General features: G+C 42.9%; 1 protein-coding gene across 4 annotated transcripts in view; it reads right to left on the bottom strand.

Annotated features, from left to right (window-relative positions):
• LOC147016519 (zinc finger protein ZFPM2-like) overlaps positions 1–19,904 on the bottom strand; it is a 138,712-nt gene that overhangs the window by 13,962 nt on the left and 104,846 nt on the right. For all 4 annotated transcript variants that reach the window (XM_085845228.1, XM_085845229.1, XM_085845231.1 and 1 more), the window contains one exon: positions 97–276. In XM_085845228.1, coding sequence (XP_085701354.1) covers positions 97–276 — 180 coding nt within the window. The remainder of the gene's footprint in view (positions 1–96; positions 277–19,904) is intronic.

Below are 19,904 nucleotides of genomic sequence, written 5' to 3'. Positions count from 1 at the left end.
GCACCTATGCTCTGCACAGAGTATGGTCCCAATGGATGGATGGATGGATACTGATAATGAGGGAGGGGCACGAGGTGCAAAAGCCTCTGGACTTACTGCATGTTGTCGTGGAAGCAGGCTGGGCTGGATTGCAGTGCAGGGATTGTGGATAAGTAGAAGATTTAGGCAGAAAATCCCCAAGATGTTCTTGCAAGCTGTTTTTGGTATTGTGGAGTATTCCTCTCAGGCTTTCTCCCTCCTCAACCGTATGTGTGACTTTGCACCAAAGTTGATCTTCTGTGTATCAAGAAAAAAAAAACAGGTGCCATGTTATCATGAACTTTTCATAAGTAACAACTGTAATGAAATAACGGGTGAAATGATCACATAACGATGTATGCAATTGTAAGTGCTCACACGATGGTCTTGTCATGTACTTGACTCATAATCTATGACCTTACCAAAATCACAAACTGGTTCAAACACAATTTTGCTTCCGTGTCCATATTGTCCACTATTTGCGTTCTCCCTTACCCCTCATCATGACCTGCATATCCCTTGGTTGTCCATCTCTGTCTACTTGCTCCCTCTGCCCCGCTGTTGGTGTTTCCCCTTTCTCCTGCTGTTCCCTTTGTTATGTTGTGTCCTGATTTGTTCTATGTAATCACTCTTCCACGAACCTAGACCATGTTCAAGAAAAACAAAAAAACAATACCCTGACATTTGTGGCATTTTTCAGGAACGACATCTTCCACGAATAGTGGAGTCCGACAGTAGTTATAATCGGTGCAACCCGGTGTCAAAGAACTTCCAAGAAGAGTGGATCACATACTATCCACTGTCTCGGCAGGAATTTGGAATTTGCTCATGGTGTCGACAATAACTCATCTAATCTATGTGATGAACACCGTGGGATCTTTAACATCCACAAACTAATGCGAGCATTCAGAACACCCAGTTTTAACATCCATTTGAGGGACGGCACTCATTGATGTATCATCCCGCCTGCAAAGCACGAGGTTGACAGTTTGTAACTGTGTCGGGATTCAAACCCAGGCTAGACAGCTTAGAAGCGAGTGTGCATACCTCGAGGCTATCCAACCGGTAACAATCATAACCCAATGGAATCCATACATGTATTCTTGGACATTCTATGAAGCTGATTGAGCAAAGGTTTGTTATTATCATGAATAGGTGAGTTCACCACAATTGCATGTGAAGCATCAGGTGTAGGTAGATAAGCACTTGATTCAGTTTGAAAAAGCAGGAAATAACGAAATGGTTCCACACATTGAAACAGTGTCATGTAACCAGTGGATCGTTCACCGATCCTAAGATCCTTTAGGACTACGGTATCCCGCAGATAGTTGTATTGTTTCAACCCAGTTATGGTTTAAGCTAGTTATGCAGATGGCTGAGTATTGTTCGTCCGTATCTTCATCGCTTACCTTAATGAACACATACTATTAGTGTATTAAAGATTGGTGGAATCGAGCATCGTGTGTACAAATCTACAGTCATTCTAACTACTTCAATTCAAAGGGTCATTGACGTGATGGTTAATCACAGCATTCTTGTGCCTCAATAACATTAGCTTCGTAACATAAGCAGAAATGTCTGACGTCATGCATAGCTTGCTTGGGACATGCATAGCATCCATATTGGACTGTCTGATATGTCCATGATTTTGCCCTAAGGAATGCCTCCTCTGTGGAGACTTCAAACTAATTGAGGTAAAGGTATTCACAGGCCAGCAGTGGAGGAATTTGAAGCACTTTGGTTTCCAGGCTTTGTGCCATCTCCCTTGTGCAGGGCCATAACTGAAGGCAGATCTTTGAGGAGGCCTCAAATTATTTTTAGGCAGGTCAATCAGATACACATTTTCATATGCTCTGAAAGTTTGGGTAGGCCTGACTTACTCAGAGTTATGGCCATGCTTGTGCCACCTCCACTCCACATCTAATCCTTGACAAGGGTGAAAAACCCACATCTGCAGTGCTGTCCGTCAGAAGCAACGTGCTGTTCTTGAATTACTGGTGTGGGAGAAGTAGACTATTGGAAACATCCATAATTGACTGCATGCTGTTGACAATAGCACAGCTGGTCGATGAGCCAAGCGGATAATGTCTGTAGGAGTTGAATATGCCGATACGCACGACTGCCCTCGCAGTGGCAGGCCACGATTAGCCAGAATGGGCAAATTCCAATGTTGCAAAGGTGAACAACATCATTATGGCAGACAGATGTGTACCTGATAGAGAAGCATCACTCCAATTGGACATTGGTGAAGCAAGCATGTGCAGAACAGTGAAACAGTAGGGCGATGTAAAGGTCTGCGCCAGGTGGGTTCCTCGACAATTGACAGATACACACAAGGAGTGGTGAAAGCCATTTGTTCGGAACTGCTTGTGTGGTTTAATGACTAAGGACAGCAATTTCTGGCACGCATCGTGATGGGAGACGAAACCTTGTTGCACCACTTCAAACCAGAGACGAAGAGACAGTCAATTGAGTGGCACCATGAAAATTCTCCATGGAAAAATAAGTTCAAGGTTGCACCCTCCGCCACTAAGGTCATGACAATTGTTTTCTGGTACATGGAGGAGATTATCCTGGTGGATGTCATGCCAAAAGGAACCACTATCAATTCAGAGGCATATATGAACACGTTGCAGAAACTCCTAGCACATCTGTGTCATGTTCGACCACACAGGTGCATGCACGACGTTTTTCAGCACCACAACAATGCTCGACCCTACGCAAGTCTCAGAACCATGGAAGCGTTTGCCAAGATTTGTGTTGGACTGTGTTGCCCCATCCTCCATACAGTCCCGATCTAGCGCCATCGGACTACCATCTTATCGCTAAGCTGAAGGATGGCATTCGTGGGACAAAATTTGCGAACGATGACTCCCTTGTGAAGGCTGTGAAACAGTGGCTGAAGAATGCAGGACAGGAATTTTACTGCAAAGGCATACAGCAGCGATCTTCACTATTTTTTAGAGGGGGGCCACTTTCGCCAATAGGACATAAGGTGTAAGAGCCACCACACTGTGTGCAAGACAAAATAATGGAATCCTTAATGCAATTAATGTTACATAACAGCGAGGTTAACTAAATTGAAGTCTGCACGTGCAACAAAACAATACAGGCTAAATTATCAGAAACCAAAAATGTAATACGAAGCCACCTACTTAAGGTATGTGTTTTAAGCAAAATAATAGAGATAATATTACAATAATAATAATAATAATAATAGTAATAATAACACAATAAGTTAGATTTCAAAACTTTCTTTAAAAGCTGGATGAGTGGAAGTGTGCCTGATGCTCCATGACCCTCTTCATGCAGTATTTGTAATCAGTCATAGAAATCCTTGTTAGGCAGTCCAAATGTTAATTTGTCAATCTGTTACTCGGTTTTCTTTTCACAATGTTCATTGTTGAAAAGGTGGCTTCACATGTGTATGTAACTGAAAAAAATTGATCCCCGATTATGTGATGGCGGGCCACAGATGCTGCACTTTCACCTCTTGCCAACGCATCCAACAACTCGATTTTTTTCACACAATGTCATGACCATACTCTGCCTTTTGGAACAATTGATTTTGTCCATCGTTTTACTTTTGGGCACCATTATTAACTGAATTGTGTGTCTATTCAATCTTATCGATCTAGTATTAAAGGATTTCTCTGCATGTCATTTCCTCTTTGATGACGATTCATTATTAATCTTAGCTTTGTTCTGTATGCTGGGTGAATGACTACAATTAATGGTGCACGAGAAACAAGAAAATCCTCGTAACGGGAGGTAATCGTACACGCGGAGGAAAATAATGACTCATCCAAGCTCAGAAACCACTATTGGCCAAAATTAAATACCGCGATAACTAAATCAGACGACAATAGGTTGCCCGCGATTGGTCGAAACCCGCGATATTTGAGGGTTTACTGTATACTGTACTGCCACCTGCTGATGTTGCTTTATGCTTCGCTTTGGAACACGCATTTGAAACCATTGGGTCAATTTGATAGTACTAGTACGTGCCCGTACGTGCGTGCCCGTACGTGCGTGCCCATACGTGCAAAAAAACAAAAAACAAGTGGTGCCAGGCACAACAAATCCCACCCATTTAAGGCATAAAGTTATTTTGGGGATCAAATTTAAATTTGATATATCCTTTACCTGAATGTTGATTATAAGGAATAGAATGAGGAATATTTTAGTCTTAGTATGAAGTCAATTAAACCATTTTTGACGAAGTTATGAGCGAAAAAGTTTTTGACCTTTTCGTGACCTGACCTTGACCTTTGACCTAATTGGACCCAAAAGTTAATGGGGTCGTCTGAGGTTCATTACCCACCTGTGGATACAATTTGACAGTGTTTGAGCCAGCCGTTTTCCCATAAAGTTGTATTTTCGTAACCATGTTTTAGTTTTAATGGAAAATTTGTAATTTTGACCGATGTCCATGACCCCCAAAACTTCGGACCCTACCGATCTTCACAAATATGCATTTTTCACTATAGGAATGGGAAGGATTATAAGTGACAAATAGAATAAGGTTCACTATAAGCTCAGTTTGAGTTAAATCAGATCATTTTTGACGAAGTTATGACCGAAAAACGATTTCGATCTTTTCGTGACCTTGACCTTGACCTTTGATCCAATTGGACCCAAAGGTTAATGGGGTCGTCCAAGGTTCATTGCCCACCTGTGGAATAAATTTGATAGTGTTTGCTAAAGCTGTTTTGCCGAAAAGTTTCTAACAGACAGACAGACAAACAAACAGACAAGCAAACCGGACGATTACAATATCCCGCTCCCTCCCTCCAGGATGGGCGGGATAAAAAAACAACTTTCAAACCGCTTGCCAGAAACAACCACACAGGCCGTTCCTTCGCTCTCGCATGCGCCAACGTATTTTGCCTTTTCGCAACATCATCGCAAGGAAAAACACAAAGAGAAGAGAAGACAAAAAAAAGAAAAAAGCGTACGTGCAAAACAAACAAAAAAAACCCCCCCAAAAAACTTTCAAACAACCACACATGCCTTTCCTTCGCTCTCGTAAACGACGACTGCATTGGGGCATTGTGTTTATCTATAAATGCGCCTAAGAAATCGAGAAATTATTAGAATACAGTAAGTCATCACTATCCGGAAGTCCGTACGTTGTAACCCATAATGGGGAACGCAGCTGAGAATCTCTTCCCCATCGGCCACGCCTACGCAGCAATGCGTCTCGTCATTGGTTGGAAAATAAATGGCCATAACTTGGGAACTACTTGTCCGATTAATATCAAACCGTGAAAAGGCACATACTCAGGTCCCCAGCAATATATCTGGCAAGTTTCAAGTAGATCGGACCAGTGGTTGTCAAGAAACAGCAGTCACACACACACACACACACACACACACACACACACACACACACACACACACACACACACACACACACACACACACACACACACACACACACACACACACACACACACACACACACACACACACACACTGCTGGAATTATAGATAGATAAATGGTGGATTATATATTATGGGGTCTTTTCAATTTGTGTGTTGTTGGCCACACGTCAGGGGCCGCACTTTCGGCCACCAGGAGCCGCCAGTGCCTCCTGGGCCGTGCAATGAAGAACAGAGGCATACAGGCTGTTGTTCCAAAATGGCGCAAGGCAGTTGAGCGTGATGGTGATCATATAGAGAAATAGGGTTATGCTCCTCAATAATGTATCGATAGATTGTACAAGTTACAATGCTGTGGAATAAATATAGTGTTGTTAAAAAAAATTGTGGGGCATTATACTTTGGGAGTGACCCTCGTACTTTCACTTTCTGGGGAACAACAAAAAAACTTCTGAATGATGCCAGGACAGAACAGAAATATAAACACCAGTCGATCCCAGAATTGTGAGCACACATTTAACTTTTTGGTAGTCTTTATAGCTGCGTTTATTATGAATTGGCATTCAAGTTAGTAATAAACAAACAAGCCGGTAGGCGACGAGGGATCCGCTAGGATCGAAGCGCTGGATACTATGCTTTTCATTCTGACCGATCCACCGACAAGATTCATTGCCAAGACGTATTGGTTCACATACAATTGTTCCTCTGCCTGGCAAGATTTTTCCTATTGCGTATTTTGCCAACTGGCACTCCTCATAAAAAATGATGGTAAATAGACACCCTATTTTTGAAGGACTACCATTTGAAAAATAAAATCTAAATCAAAAATTGGCTCGAGTAAAATTTTCTAAATATCTCGAAATGTTTAATTCAGAAGTCTCGTTTCTCCACATTCAAAACTGTAGGAGAAGTATTGAAAATAGTGAACGCGGTTTTTCGGCCGCTGCATAGCAATGGGTGGTTGCTTAGCAACGAAACTAAAACGCGCACATTCCCAGCTCATATGGCACCTGATCGCCAATTTTCTTCAAAATCGGTTTGCTGGTTTGTGCTGTGGAGCCTCGCGTTGCAGACACACACACACACACACACACACACACACACACACACACACACACACACACACACACACACACACACACACACACACACACACACACACACACACACACACACGGAAAACCCGATAAACTCTCAATGCTCTTGTTTGACCACACCTCCTGAGCCACACAATATTTTTCATAAGCCATGCCCACTTTCCATAAGCCACGCCCACTTATCTACACCACTCCCACTTTTCATCAACCACGTCCACTTTCCCTAAGCTCCGCCCACTTTCCTAAGCCCCTCATAAAAAAATGACGGAAAATAGACGCCCGATTTTTGAAGGACAACTATTTGAAAAATAAAACCTAAATCAAAAATCGGCTCGAGTAAAATTTTCTAAATATCTCGAAGTGTTTAATTCCGAAGTCTCGTTTCTCCACATTCAAAAGTGTAGGACAAGTATTGAAAATACTGTACGCGTTTTTTCGGCCGCTGCATAGCAACCAACGGGTGGTTGCTTAGCAACGAAACTCAAACGTGCACATTCCCAGCCCATATGGCACCTGATCGCCAAGTTTCATCGAAATCACTTTGCTGGTTTGTGCTGTGGAGCCTCGTGTTGTACACACACACACACACACACACACACACACACACACACACACACACACACACACACACACACACACACACACACACACACACACACACACACACACACACGGAAAACCCGACAATAAGGGATATCTAGCGAATCCAATAAATCACTGTGCACTAAATGCAACTGTCTATATTCTTGAGGTCCCTCGATGGCCACCCGAGTTGTAACCATGCTCCATCAACTTTCGGAAAACCGAGTTTCACCGATCTCTGTCAGCCAATAATTGCCTGTACAAATACGGATTGCATCATTTCCTTACCCCCCAACTGCCTCCTCAACTTGTCTTGGATTACCAAAGAGCTATAATTTTAATGAACTATCAATTATGGTAACTAGAAGCACCCGCTCTCTTCGGGAGCGACCAGGGGACTATATTATTATCTTTATGACTATTAATACCATAGCAGAGTACCCGCCCTACGGGGGATCTTGTTCCAAGTTTGCAACACGAATTTGACACATCCTTTTATTTGGGCAGTGTATAAGTGACAGACCGCTGCCTCAATCACACCCAAAAATAAAAATAACGCAGGTTATGTACATGAAGCAAACACATGTGTACCGCAAATGTGCATACATAATACATCGTGGTTATATGGCTCAAATAATTCCAATTGCATCCTCCCCCTCTCCCCAAAGGATGAAAATGCCAAGATGGGAATTTTTTTTTCTTTTCAAAACTTGATGGAATGAAATGAAACTTGCATATGCACAACTTCAGGGTACCCTCTGAAGTTTCGTCTTCTGAGGTCAAATCCTCTTAGAGGAGTAGATGAAACATCCAACATACATATTTTCCCTCCATTATATATCGATGTAATTAGGTATTTTTGCTACAAGCTCAAGATCTCCTGCACCGACCCACTCAAAGATGCCACCAACCCAACCACATTTCCACAGGGCGCTCAAGGTCCGCCAACAACCCCCTTCTGGTAAAACTACCAAAATCACGAATCACTGCTCATCTTCACTCTTTCATTCCTCTTTTTTCCCGCCTTTGGAATAAACTTCCTCACTCTATTCTTTCCCATTCTTCCCTCCAGGCTTTCAAAACAGCTGTTCACCACCACCTCTTATCTTCCCCCATCCAAATCCTCGATCTTTTCTACCCCCGATAATCCACCCAAGCCCACTTCCTTCAATTCTCCTGCTTTCCTTCCTGAAAGTCCCTGTAATGTCCATCTTCTCCTCGCCATGTTCCCCGTCCCATCCCCATCCCTCTCCCTTCCACAGTTCACCTGTGTCTGTTCCCCAATGTTTTGTCCCTTCCACTCCCGCCCCTCTTGTCTCATGCCTCCTTGCTGTGAGTTGTGTGTTAGCTCTCATACGAGCCTCGACCAAGGTATACAAAAAAAAAAAAAAAAAAAAAAAAAAAAAAAAAAAAACACCTCGAGGCTTTTACTCTCCTGCCAGCCATGTAGATTTGCAATGCACCCGAACTGTTAAATAATGTTATAAATATTCGCCCCCCCCCACCCCCTTGCCCCACTATAAATTCCACAATCTATGCCTTGCACTGTGAAGCTAGCCTGCCTGGTCCCCAGAAGAATGCAACTTCTCCCAGACATCAGTGCTGTGCTTCAACCGGTAAACTTGTACTCATGTGCTGCACTACCCACAATTCATGCCGCATTCCCATTGACCCCCCTTGCATTTTATTTCATTAATTATTTCCATCTGCTGTGCCATCTCGCTAAGGTTGTCATCGCTCTACTCACTCGGCTCACCCTTTCCTTGAAGCCACCCCATCATTCCCTCCATAATTTGCACCTTCTGAAAACAGTCCTGTTTCACTCCCTCGGTCTTTACATCCACTTTAAAGAAATCTCTCTCTCAATCTCTCTTTCTCTCTCTGGTTCTCTCTCTGGTTCTCTCTCTCTCTGGTTCTCTCTCTCTGGTTCGCTCTCTCTCTGGTTCTCTCTCTTTGGTTCTCTCTCTTTGGTTCTCTCTCTCTCTCTCTTTGGTTCTCTCCCTTTGGTTCTCTCTCTCTCTGGTTCTCTCTCTCTGGTTCTCTCTCTCTGGTTCTCTCTCTCTCTGGTTCTCTCTCTCTCTGGTTCTCTCTCTCTCTCCCTCTGGTTCTCTCTTTCTCTCTCTCTCTCTCTCTCTCTCTCTCTCTCTCTCTCTCTCTCTCTCTCTCTCTCTCTCTCTCTCTCTCTCTCTCTCTCTCTCTCTCTCCCTCTTTCTCTCTCTCTGATTTTTCCATTTTCCTCCATATTTCCTTCTGTTTACTAGCAGTACTTCTGTTTTGCACTTGTGCCCTCTCTATTTAGATTATTTATCAAACTCTGCATTTACCTCCTTGATCAAGTTATTCTGTCTAAGATTTCTGTACCCAGGTTAGTCATACGAGTCATGCAATCAGCTTTCATCTTTTCCAAGTCCTTATTAAATTCCTCCTTTAACTTTTGATTTTAAATTTCCTGGGCAGCAAACCTATTACTCATTTCCTGTTTCAACTGAGCCACCAATTGATGCATTTCCCTTCTTAATTCAGCATTTTGCCTGCTGCTTAGCTGTTAATTCTTGTGTATTTGCATCTGAATTCATCTCGATTGTTTTCATATTGCATTAGACTTTGTCTCCATTCTCTGCATATTTGTTCTTAAATCTCGATTTGAATCAGTTCTTAACTGTCAACTGTCTGCTTTTCCATTAGAATTTTGAGCTTTCACGTCATTCATAATTCGTTACAACATTCCTGGTGTTGGTTTAGCAGCTAGGGTGGCTGGCTTATGATCAAAGGGTCCTGAGTTTGAACCCCGTTGGCTGCTGAATTAACACCAGGTGGGATTGACTCAGTTCGTCATCCTTCCGAGGGTGTCAAAACGGGTACCAGTGTACGCACAGCATCAGCGGCACAGCTGCACTTCCAAGAAATGATAGCTACCATACACAAGAATAGAACAAAAGAACAACATACCCATCACATCACCAAATTGTACGAGGGTGTGTTGAAAAGTAATGGCTCCTATTCTTTTTCTCCAAAACATGGAAAGACGGTCGAATGAAACATAGACAGATACTACAGTAATATCAATCTTGATTCTACCATGATGAAGACGTATTTCTCAACATAATCACCACTGCAGTCCACACGTTCCTGCCAATGTTCAAGTAGTTTTGTGATGCAGTCACTATAGAACTGTGCTTCCTACTGACTTAACCAGTTTATGTTTCGTATCCCACCGATAGGCCGGATCTCCGGACCTGAACCAAAACCTAATCGGCTTACTCTTGTCACCTTGGCCTACCCAACTCATCCACCAAGTTTCGTAATAATCCGTCCACAAGTTTTTGAGATATCATGCTACATATGGTTTTGGCCCTCTCTCTCAATTATGAAGAATCACAATAAAAAGATTCCCAAATCTGGATCCGGATCTTCAGTAAAATCGAATCAATTCGTCCTTGTCACACACCCGACCTGTCCACCGACTTTTGTCCGAATTCGTCCACAACATTTTGAGATATCCTGCTCATAGACAAACAGACAAAACATAAGTGAAAACATAACCTCCATCCACCTTCAGTGGTGGAGGAAACAAGTAAATAAAAAAAATAGAAAACATCCAACATAAAATAATTAAATTATTATTTTGTATGCAGCCTGTGGCTGCTGGTTGCATCATTGCAGGAAGCGTGGCGGTGCTGCTAATGCAGTGCCCCGTTTCCAGTAAGCTGGTACTCATTTAAGCCGACCTTGAAAGGATGGCAGGCTGAGTCAACCGACCTGGTGTTATTTAACGGGTCGACAGAAGCTCAAACTCAAAAACCTCAAATCTTAGGCCAGCCAGCTTAACCAATAAGTCAACAACAGGCTTAAACAATGAAACAAACAATTGTAGTTTGAAGTTTAAAAATGTATGTGAAAGGATCACAAATGTCAAAAACTGCATCAAAGTTGTAAACGATGTACAGAACAAGAAGAAGTTCATTTCATCCACTCTGTTCCACACCATGTGTTAATTAAGCAAATAACATCCCAGCATGCTTAGGGTCATGTATGACTAGAAGGGCACTCTTCGACGTCGTGACGTTGGCAGACGTGCCTCCACCCACATTATTACATCATTATACATACTTGCACCAACTTTGATTTAAATACCTGAACGCAGATTCAAAATATTAAATAATTCTGGCTGCCAGACCATGCGTCCGATCAGGTTGAAATTTAAAACATATATTCCCCATGACTACTCGATCATAATCGTGACGTTCCACGTCGATTGATGAAGCGGTTCAAGAGAAAGAGTTAAAAATTTTTTTTCATTCAATCCAATATAGCTGTCAGACCATGTGATCTGTTTATTATTGAACACCCTGATATCCCCAAGGCTTATGGAAAATGTGGGTGAAGTTTCCCCTCGATCTGTCAAGCCGTTCTGGAGAAGGTTTTTAAAGGTTTATTCTTCAAAAATATCATAGCTGCCAAACCATATGACCTATGATGTCATAAGTGGATAACTTTTGTTCCTCATGCATCGGCGATCATACCTGTAAAGTTTCGCCTCGATCTGTTCCAGCCGTGTCGGAGAAGATTTTTATGTTAAAAACAATATGGCTGCAGAACAACGTGACCAATGACGTCATCATCCCGCCATACATCAAATGACATACAATTTATCCCTAGATTACCCTCAAAATTTTTTATACTGATCGGATAAAGCATTTGATGTATGCAATTATGACGTCATTACGAAGCCATCCATGACATCATCAAAAAAAACAAAACAATCACAATTCTTTCCCATGGTGAGTACTTGACATGTGCCAAGTTTCAATTTTTTTCAATGGAGCGGTTTTGGTGATACAGAGGTCCAAAGTTTTTACGTTTTTCAAACATGGCTGCCACACCACGTGACCTACGACATCAAAATTATCATTAAAACAATTCTACATTCGTTGCACAGCAACTATAAATGGAGTGTGTGTGTGTGTGTGTGTGTGTGTGTGTGTCATTTGTGTCTATTAATTACGTACATCTATTCATTAATTACATGCTATTGGAATGTACTGTTTGACCCTTTAGAGTTTAGACTGCTGAGACCACTTCGACCTATGAAGACCCTTTAAGACCCCCAAGACCCTTAAGATGCTCAAGACTCAAAAGTCCCAGAGAACCAAAAAGACCCAAAAGACCCTGAGGACACAAAATACCCCAAAGACACAGAGGACCCAAAAGTTCCCAAGAGACTCAGAAGACCCAAAAGTCCCCAAGGACCTAAAGGATACAACCCAAAAGACAACGCAGAAGACCCCAAAGACTCAAAAGCCCCCGAGGACACAAAAGACCCAGATAACCCAAAAGACATCGAGGACCAAAGAGACCCCAAATATCCAAAAGACCCCAAATACCCCGAAGACACAAAAGACCCAAAATACCCCAAAGACACAAAAGACCCAAAAGTCCCCGAGTACCCAAAAGACCCTGTGGGCCCTTTAAGACTACTATAAATTGTTGAAGTGTGTGTGTGTGTTTTGCTTTACACTTTTGTATCTTTTTGTGGGAAAATGTTTCAACAAATAAAAGGCATTCCAATGGGAGGGAACTGTAGACCCCTATTCGCAGACATATTCCTTGTTTATTGTGTTTTCATTTGTGCAGAAGTTGATGAAGGAGAAGAAGTTAGAATTTGCTAAAATGTTATCTTCTACATGTCGCTATATTGATGATATTTGTGTGATTAAGTATGATTTTTGATAAGCTGATTCATAGGATTTATTCAGAAAGCCTAATAGCAGATAAGGGCAGTAATGATGATAGTGTCGTCGAATATCTGAATGTGTTAGTTAAAGTTGGAAACAATTGTTTTAGTACAAATGTGTATCATAAAGTTGACAATTTTCATTTTCCTGTTGTCTTGTATACGTTTCTATCGAGTAATGTACCAGTTAAGATAGACTACTATATTTTCATCTCAGCTTATTAGATTTGCTAGAATTTGTTGTTATAGATGATTTTGTGGTTTGTGTTGAGAAGATATATTCCATAATGTTAGAGAGGGGTTATTGGGCTAATAGTTTGATTGGGTCATATGAAAATGTTTTTAGATGTCATTGTAATCTTGTCATGTTTAACTTTGATTGTTTTTTGTGTAAACAGGTTCGCATAGCATTGGAAGTTGTGTAAAAAAATTATAAATAAATAAATAATGGGGATGTGGTTGTTGTTGTATACCTTCCCCTGCCCGCTCCCCCCCTTTAATTTTTTTAATTTTCTATATCAATTAAATAATCAAACCGGAAGTTCCTCGTTTGTGTTTACCGGAAAGGGAACTTCATTATAAAAAGAGGGCCTGTGTATTGATTTGTGTGCTGGTAAATGCCTGCGTTCATTCTGTGGTGGTAAGGTAAGAGGTAGGAAGCTATTTGGACAATAGATGTGTGTGTGTGTGTGTGTGTGTGTGTGTGTGTGTGTGTGTGTGTGTGTGTGTGTGTGTGTGTGTGTGTGTGTGTGTGTGTGTGTGTGTGTGTGTGTGTGTGTGTGTGTGTGTGTGTGTGTGTGTGTGTGTGTGTGTGTGTGTGTGTGTGTGTGTGTGTGCGCGCGTGTGCGCGTGCGTGCATGTGCACGCGCGTTATTGGTTGTTATCTCCATATGCGGATTTCAGAAGGTGGAGCGGAGTCCGCCCAGGTCTCAAAGTATCCAACTGCGTTTCAGTAAGGGATCATGATCCATGGACAAATTTGTGAAGTTTTCTTGTTCTCAGTGTTTTTGTTCTGAGGGCTCTTTTGAGGATCGTCACTGAGCCCTGGACAGTTCCAACTGTAGTTCGTTTGTAGTAATATAATCCCGTTGCTCCAATTATCACTGGTACAACTTTAGTGCTCTTCAGCTTCCAGGATATTTTCACTTCATTCTTGAGATCTTGGTATTTGGTCATTTCCTTCTGAGTCATTGTTTCGGCCAAAACTGCTGGGTACTGACACCTCAATTAGTAATGCCTTATTTTCTTTTTCTTATTCCTCAGCACTGCATCTGGTCGCAATGCTTTTTCTTGAGTAGTAAGTACTTCCTTGGTTTCACTGATTGTTTTTGGTTCATTTTGAGACTTTTGCAGATGTGCCAGTGGATGACTCTCCATATCTTGTTGTGTCTTTGTGTGTACAGTTGTTCTGACATGAGTTTTTACATCCTGATCGGAGGTAGCTTAAACTTTCTGTTTCTACCGTGCAGAACCTACACTTGTCCGATTGACTCAGTTCCACTTTTTTCTTAAAACCATAAGTGTAGTGTTATTTTTCTTGGGCATTTATGATTAGTTCTCCATCCCAGCTGAGCTGACCTCTTCTTAGCCATTCCAAAGAGCCTTCTTTGTCTCATCCCAATCTGTCCAACTCTTTTTTTTATTATATCTTCCTGTTCTTTTATCATTTTCTCAGTTGTCGTTGTATGTCTGTTGATGTTTTGTTTTATATTTTTTGCAATTGTTGGGGCTGTATTTGTTGTTGTTTCGGTTTCTTGTGTGACATCTTCCATTCGCACCTGTCTTTGGAAATTTTTTGCTCGATAGGTTAGAGTTACTTTCTCTGGTTTGTTGTCTTCGGGTTTCTTACAAATTGGTTTCGGTAGTCTGTTGCATTTTTCACGTATTCAGTCAATCCTACAGTTGTCATTCTGTGCACTTGTTTGAGCTCCATCAGGCAGCTACCTTCTTCTCCTCTCGGCAGGTACAATCTTGGGATGCATTGATTTTTGTGGAATATTTTGTGGATGGTGAGGGGTTTCCTTGTTTTGATATTTAGTTTGTTGATGTCTGATTGTGGCCAGTTTATTGTTCCAAAGCTGTACTGGAATATTGGCACTGCAAGTTGGCTGATGGCTTTGATTTCGTTCCTTGGAGAAAGGTATGTTTTCAGGATCAGCCTCATTCTACGTAGGTATTCTTTTGCAATTATTTTGCGCATTTGTTTGTGACATATTGTTGTGGGCCGGAGGTCGGTGGCGATAAACGACGACTAGATAGAGCAGTGGAGTCGTCTCCCACCGAACACCCAGAATTTAGGTCGTGACTCTCGGATAGGTCCGAGAGTTCACGGGTCCCTTAGCGGACCGTGGTCGCCAATATTTTGACGGCATGGGGTAGGGTTAATTGCCTAATTTCAATATACCTAAATACCCACGTCATCCAACTACCGGGAAAAAACACACCCTCGGCCGACTCTGTCCGGACCGAGTCGTAGGTACCGACTCGGATCCGGCGTAACCGAGCGGAGTTACCAGAGCTGCGCCAGTCCCAATGACAACTTACTGGGCCAAACGGCCTCGCTATTTCTCAAGTCCGAACCATGCTGGGTCAATGAAAGAAAACACGAACAACGAACTGGAACATTTAACAGGTGATTTATTTTACAATAATAATCGGGGAGGGAAGCACACAAAGAGCAGAGTTATCCGAATAAGAAATGTAATGTACAAGGAACAAAAACACTTAACAGCTCTACTTAACAGACTGGGCCCACGGACACACACACACACACACACACACACACACACACACACACACACACACACACACACACACACACACACACACACACACACACACACACACACACACACTCTCAAAAAGAAACTGGACCCCGTGGGTATATTTCAGTCGTCAGCCGAGCCGGGGTACCTGTCCCGCCTCGTGCAGTCTATTCAAGCTTGTCCGATGGCGGGACTCGAACCCACCGCCAACAACGCCGCACCAAGCTCCAGGGACCAAGAACGGTGCCACGGACACCAGCCAGCACGGCCGCAGACAAAGCAAATCGCCACCGGACTGCAGACCCTCTGCAGTCGCCAAGAAGACACCGGTCTGCCGAAAAACCTGCTCCTCACGACCACTCTGCAGAATCCTCGTCGACCAAGCCATCACCCCCAATGACTGCTCACCACTCGACTTATCCTTCCCCTCTTCTTTGGGTCGAGGGAAACGCTCTGAGGTACTCGCCTCCGGATTGGACGAGGGGGTTGTCGGGCGACTCGTGGCCGCCGTTGATTGGACGAGCTCACGATGGGCGGAGGGAACCTCACTCCTTTACATGACATGATGCACGTGGGCGATGGCGTTGTTGTTGTAGTTGGTGATGTCGAGGATGTAGTTGTTGAAGATGTAAAAACCTAGCTAAAAAATAACTCGTAGCGCATACATGTAATTCCCATTAGACAGAAGGGGAATGGATTCTAACTGTACACATACTTATCGAAATAACTAAGCTTAGGGACTCTGGCTGTTAGTGTGCACAAGGTTTCCAAATCCGTAACAATATTTGGTGGCCCTCTTCTACCCCAAGGTATTTGTGTTGATGTTTCATTGTCTAGCTCCTGTATTGTTGTATTTGTATCAATTTATATGTTGTCGGTTTTTGTTGGTCTGCCTTGAACGAATGTGCACTTGACACACTTGTATCGGCCAAATTCCATTTGAATGTCGTCAGAGTACCGTTTCACTAATTTGAGTTGTTCTGCCAATTTTTCATCGTTTGGTGCAAAAACTTTTAAATCATTGATTTAAATCATAGATGTGTCACTTTTCTTGTTTCTTTGGTCATTCTCTTATTTGATGTCAGGACATATCCATGTCCTTGCTCATTGAAGTTGCTCAGTGGGTCCAGGCCAGGCAAAATAGGAGGGGTGAAAGGCTGTCTCCTTGAAAGATCCCTCGATGTATCTTCACCCCTGGTATTTCAAGCTTTCCTTCCGATTGCTTTTGAGTGTGGGTGCATGTGTTTGTGCACACACACGTGCACACTTTCTTTCTGTTGGTGTGTGTGGTTTATTTTTGTTCTCAATCTCTCCTTTCTTTCTTTCTTTTTATTTGTCTTTGGAGGGGTGAATCTTGCAATTATACTTTTTGAATACGGTTCACATGGCTGCACCTGGATGGGTTTTAGGGTAGAGGAGTGGCAGCCAAAACCTGAATCCTATTCAGGTTCCTCCTGATGACACCATCTTTGTCTATGTCTATCTTTGTCCTGATACTCCAATACTGCAATTGGTCAGTTATTTGATCAGGCCACAAACGTTCTGATCACTCCCTTTGAAATCAAAGATAAGGGACACTTGGCCCGGCATTCTTTGTGCCATATCCATGTCCCAGCACTCTCACGTTTCACAGTTATTGCTAATTACTCAGCTAAACCCAAGTAGAAATGGGCACAAAATGGTCTACTTCATCAAAAAAGTTCGAGATTTTAAAGAACAACAGAACTGGCTTTGGTCGACATCGTAAGAATGGTGTGTTCTGAGATGCAAGAATGCCCCACATACCTTGACGTACCTTGACGTACCATATCGTACCTTGACGATTTAGCCAGCAATGGCAACGTATAAAAATGTATGTGAAACGTTGGCGTACACTGAAATTTTGATGTTTTTAAAAAAGTTTTGGTCGTATTCATAACGTGTTGGTCGTATGCATAACATTATTAACGGGCACAGAACGTTTCGTTGTCTTATAGCTAACTTATACCAACGAATGCTTAGCCTGTTGTCGGCGTTCACAACCTATGCCCAATGATAGTTTAACTCAGGTATAGCGCGCTGCACGTATCGCCGACGAACTCGTGGCGTAGCCTGTTAAAAACCTGCCGCACGCTGATTTAAATCATAACCGCCTGAAAATTGAAAGTGTCAACCACGCAGTCACACCTTGACGATTTAGCTGTGTGACGATTTAGTGACGATATGAAAAATTTGCCGAACCAAGCTGGCACACGTCAAATACATTATGGGTAAGTTGTGTATACGTTAAAGAGCACGCTGAAAAACGATGAAGTACGCTATCATATTTCGTGGTATGTCTCGTACGTCGTGAAATTTCAAGCATGCTGAAAATTTTACGACTTACTCGCCGTATGGCTCACACGTTCCGCTACGCTGGGAATAAGTTGTAGGCACGATATGCGATTGTTGACACACGTCGACACACGTTACTTGTAAGTTACTCATAAGTCGAAACACGTCGAGGTAATGTTTAGCATACCCGAAACTTATTTTCTCCATCAAGGCACATTTTCTTTTTTTCTCCTTGGCTCCGTGAAGGCATGTGACGAAATATTTGAAGTTGTTGTTGTTGTTGTTTTTTTATTATTATTCTTTAGTCTATCACGAATTTTAAAATATTGTGACGTCCACGGGACTTGAACAGTCCCGCCAACGTAGAATGAGCCGAAACGATGGAGGCGGTTTATTTATTTATAACCCAAACATGGCGGTTCTAATCGCTCTACCGCAAACGGGACGAGGAAGGTGGCACGAGTCACTTTTCACTGAGTTGATGATGTTTATTTGTTTTTATTATTAACCAGAAATAACAAGACTCGGCAAGAAAAGGGATCCGGGGCGATTCGACGGGATGGTGTGGGATCGGGCGTGGGGAAAACACAGACAATTCCAATGAATATACAGATCTCAAACCCTCTAAGGCGCCAAGTACACACACACACACACACACACACACACACACACACACACACACACACACACACACACACACACACACACACACACACACACACACACACACCGTAGCTACTTCTGGTGGTCAGGCTGGACCGTGGTGTGGACGCAACTGTCCCTGGATCGGCGTCGGACGAGCTGGCCTTGCTCTCGTCAGGGGGGGCAGGAGAAACCGTGGTGCTGTCGACCTCCTGGTCCTGGCCCAAGTCCGCTCACAGCCACCAGGGAACCAGTTCTGGCGCCAAATTGCGAGCAGGAGAGGGAGGCAGGTCCACCCGCCGTTCGACCCCGTACTCCGAGCCAGCAGAACCCCAGAGCCAACCAAGGTGAGGCACGAGGCTCAGCAAGGCTCCAAGACAATGAAGAACACGATCGAATCAGCACAACAACAAGTACGCTTCTTGCGCAACAGCCTCCACACCAAAAAAACACGATCTTTTTGTCCCGATCTTCTTCCTCTTCCTTTTCGACCCCGAACAGAACCTTTTTAGCCTCCTGTCCTCGTCACTTCCAATCGAGCCGTTTTATTGGCCCACCGCCGTCGCCTTCCGCCAATCGTGATCACGGGGCGGAGCCATCTGGAGCCCTGTCCTGTGATGTCACGGCCAGCCTCCAGGGACTACTAAAAGGGGTTTACGCAGACACACTTACCCTATCCCGTGTCCCTATCTAATTACGTGACAATTATCATTTCCCCCTTGAAGAAATGAACATTTACTAGACAACTTATCACCACTGAATTGCTACTTATTACATCGAGATCCTGGTAAACTCGAACAGCATGGCATACCTAATTAAACATCCTAATTACCCTTTGAATGCATACCCCCCCTCAAACGTAACAATATATTCGGACATTTGCTTTTGAGTTTCGACGTCGACGTGACAATATCCTCAAACAGAAAATATTCACAGAGGAGGAACTAAGAATAAGACATGAGCAAACTGAAGAGGAAATCGGACGTGACGTAACGGCACGTGACGAAATATCGGAAGTTATTGTTGTTTTTTTTTTTTTTGTTAAACGCTGCCAATACGCCATTATACAGTAGCTGTAAATTAGAAACAGGTTCAGTAAGTTCTGTGGTCGTCTGGAAGACGTCAATCAAATACGTCTACATACGTCAATATGCGTTGGAGGTACGTTACACATAGGTTCAAAGCACGTTACTCATAGGTTAGAAATAAGTTTTGGGTACGTTAAACATTACCTCGACGTGTTTCGACTTATGAGTAACTTACAAGTAACGTGCCTCGATGTGTGTCAACAATCGTATAACGTGCCTTGACGTGTGTGCGACGATCGTGTAAGTGCCTACAACATGTTACTCATAGGTTATAAATAAG

The sequence above is a fragment of the Eptatretus burgeri genome, chromosome 11 (genome assembly GCF_056783735.1).
Source record: "Eptatretus burgeri isolate ZD-2024b chromosome 11, Ebu_testis_v1, whole genome shotgun sequence".
In the NCBI taxonomy this organism is placed as follows: Eukaryota; Metazoa; Chordata; class Myxini; order Myxiniformes; family Myxinidae; genus Eptatretus; species Eptatretus burgeri.
This window is presented reverse-complemented; position numbering and strand designations above follow the sequence as displayed.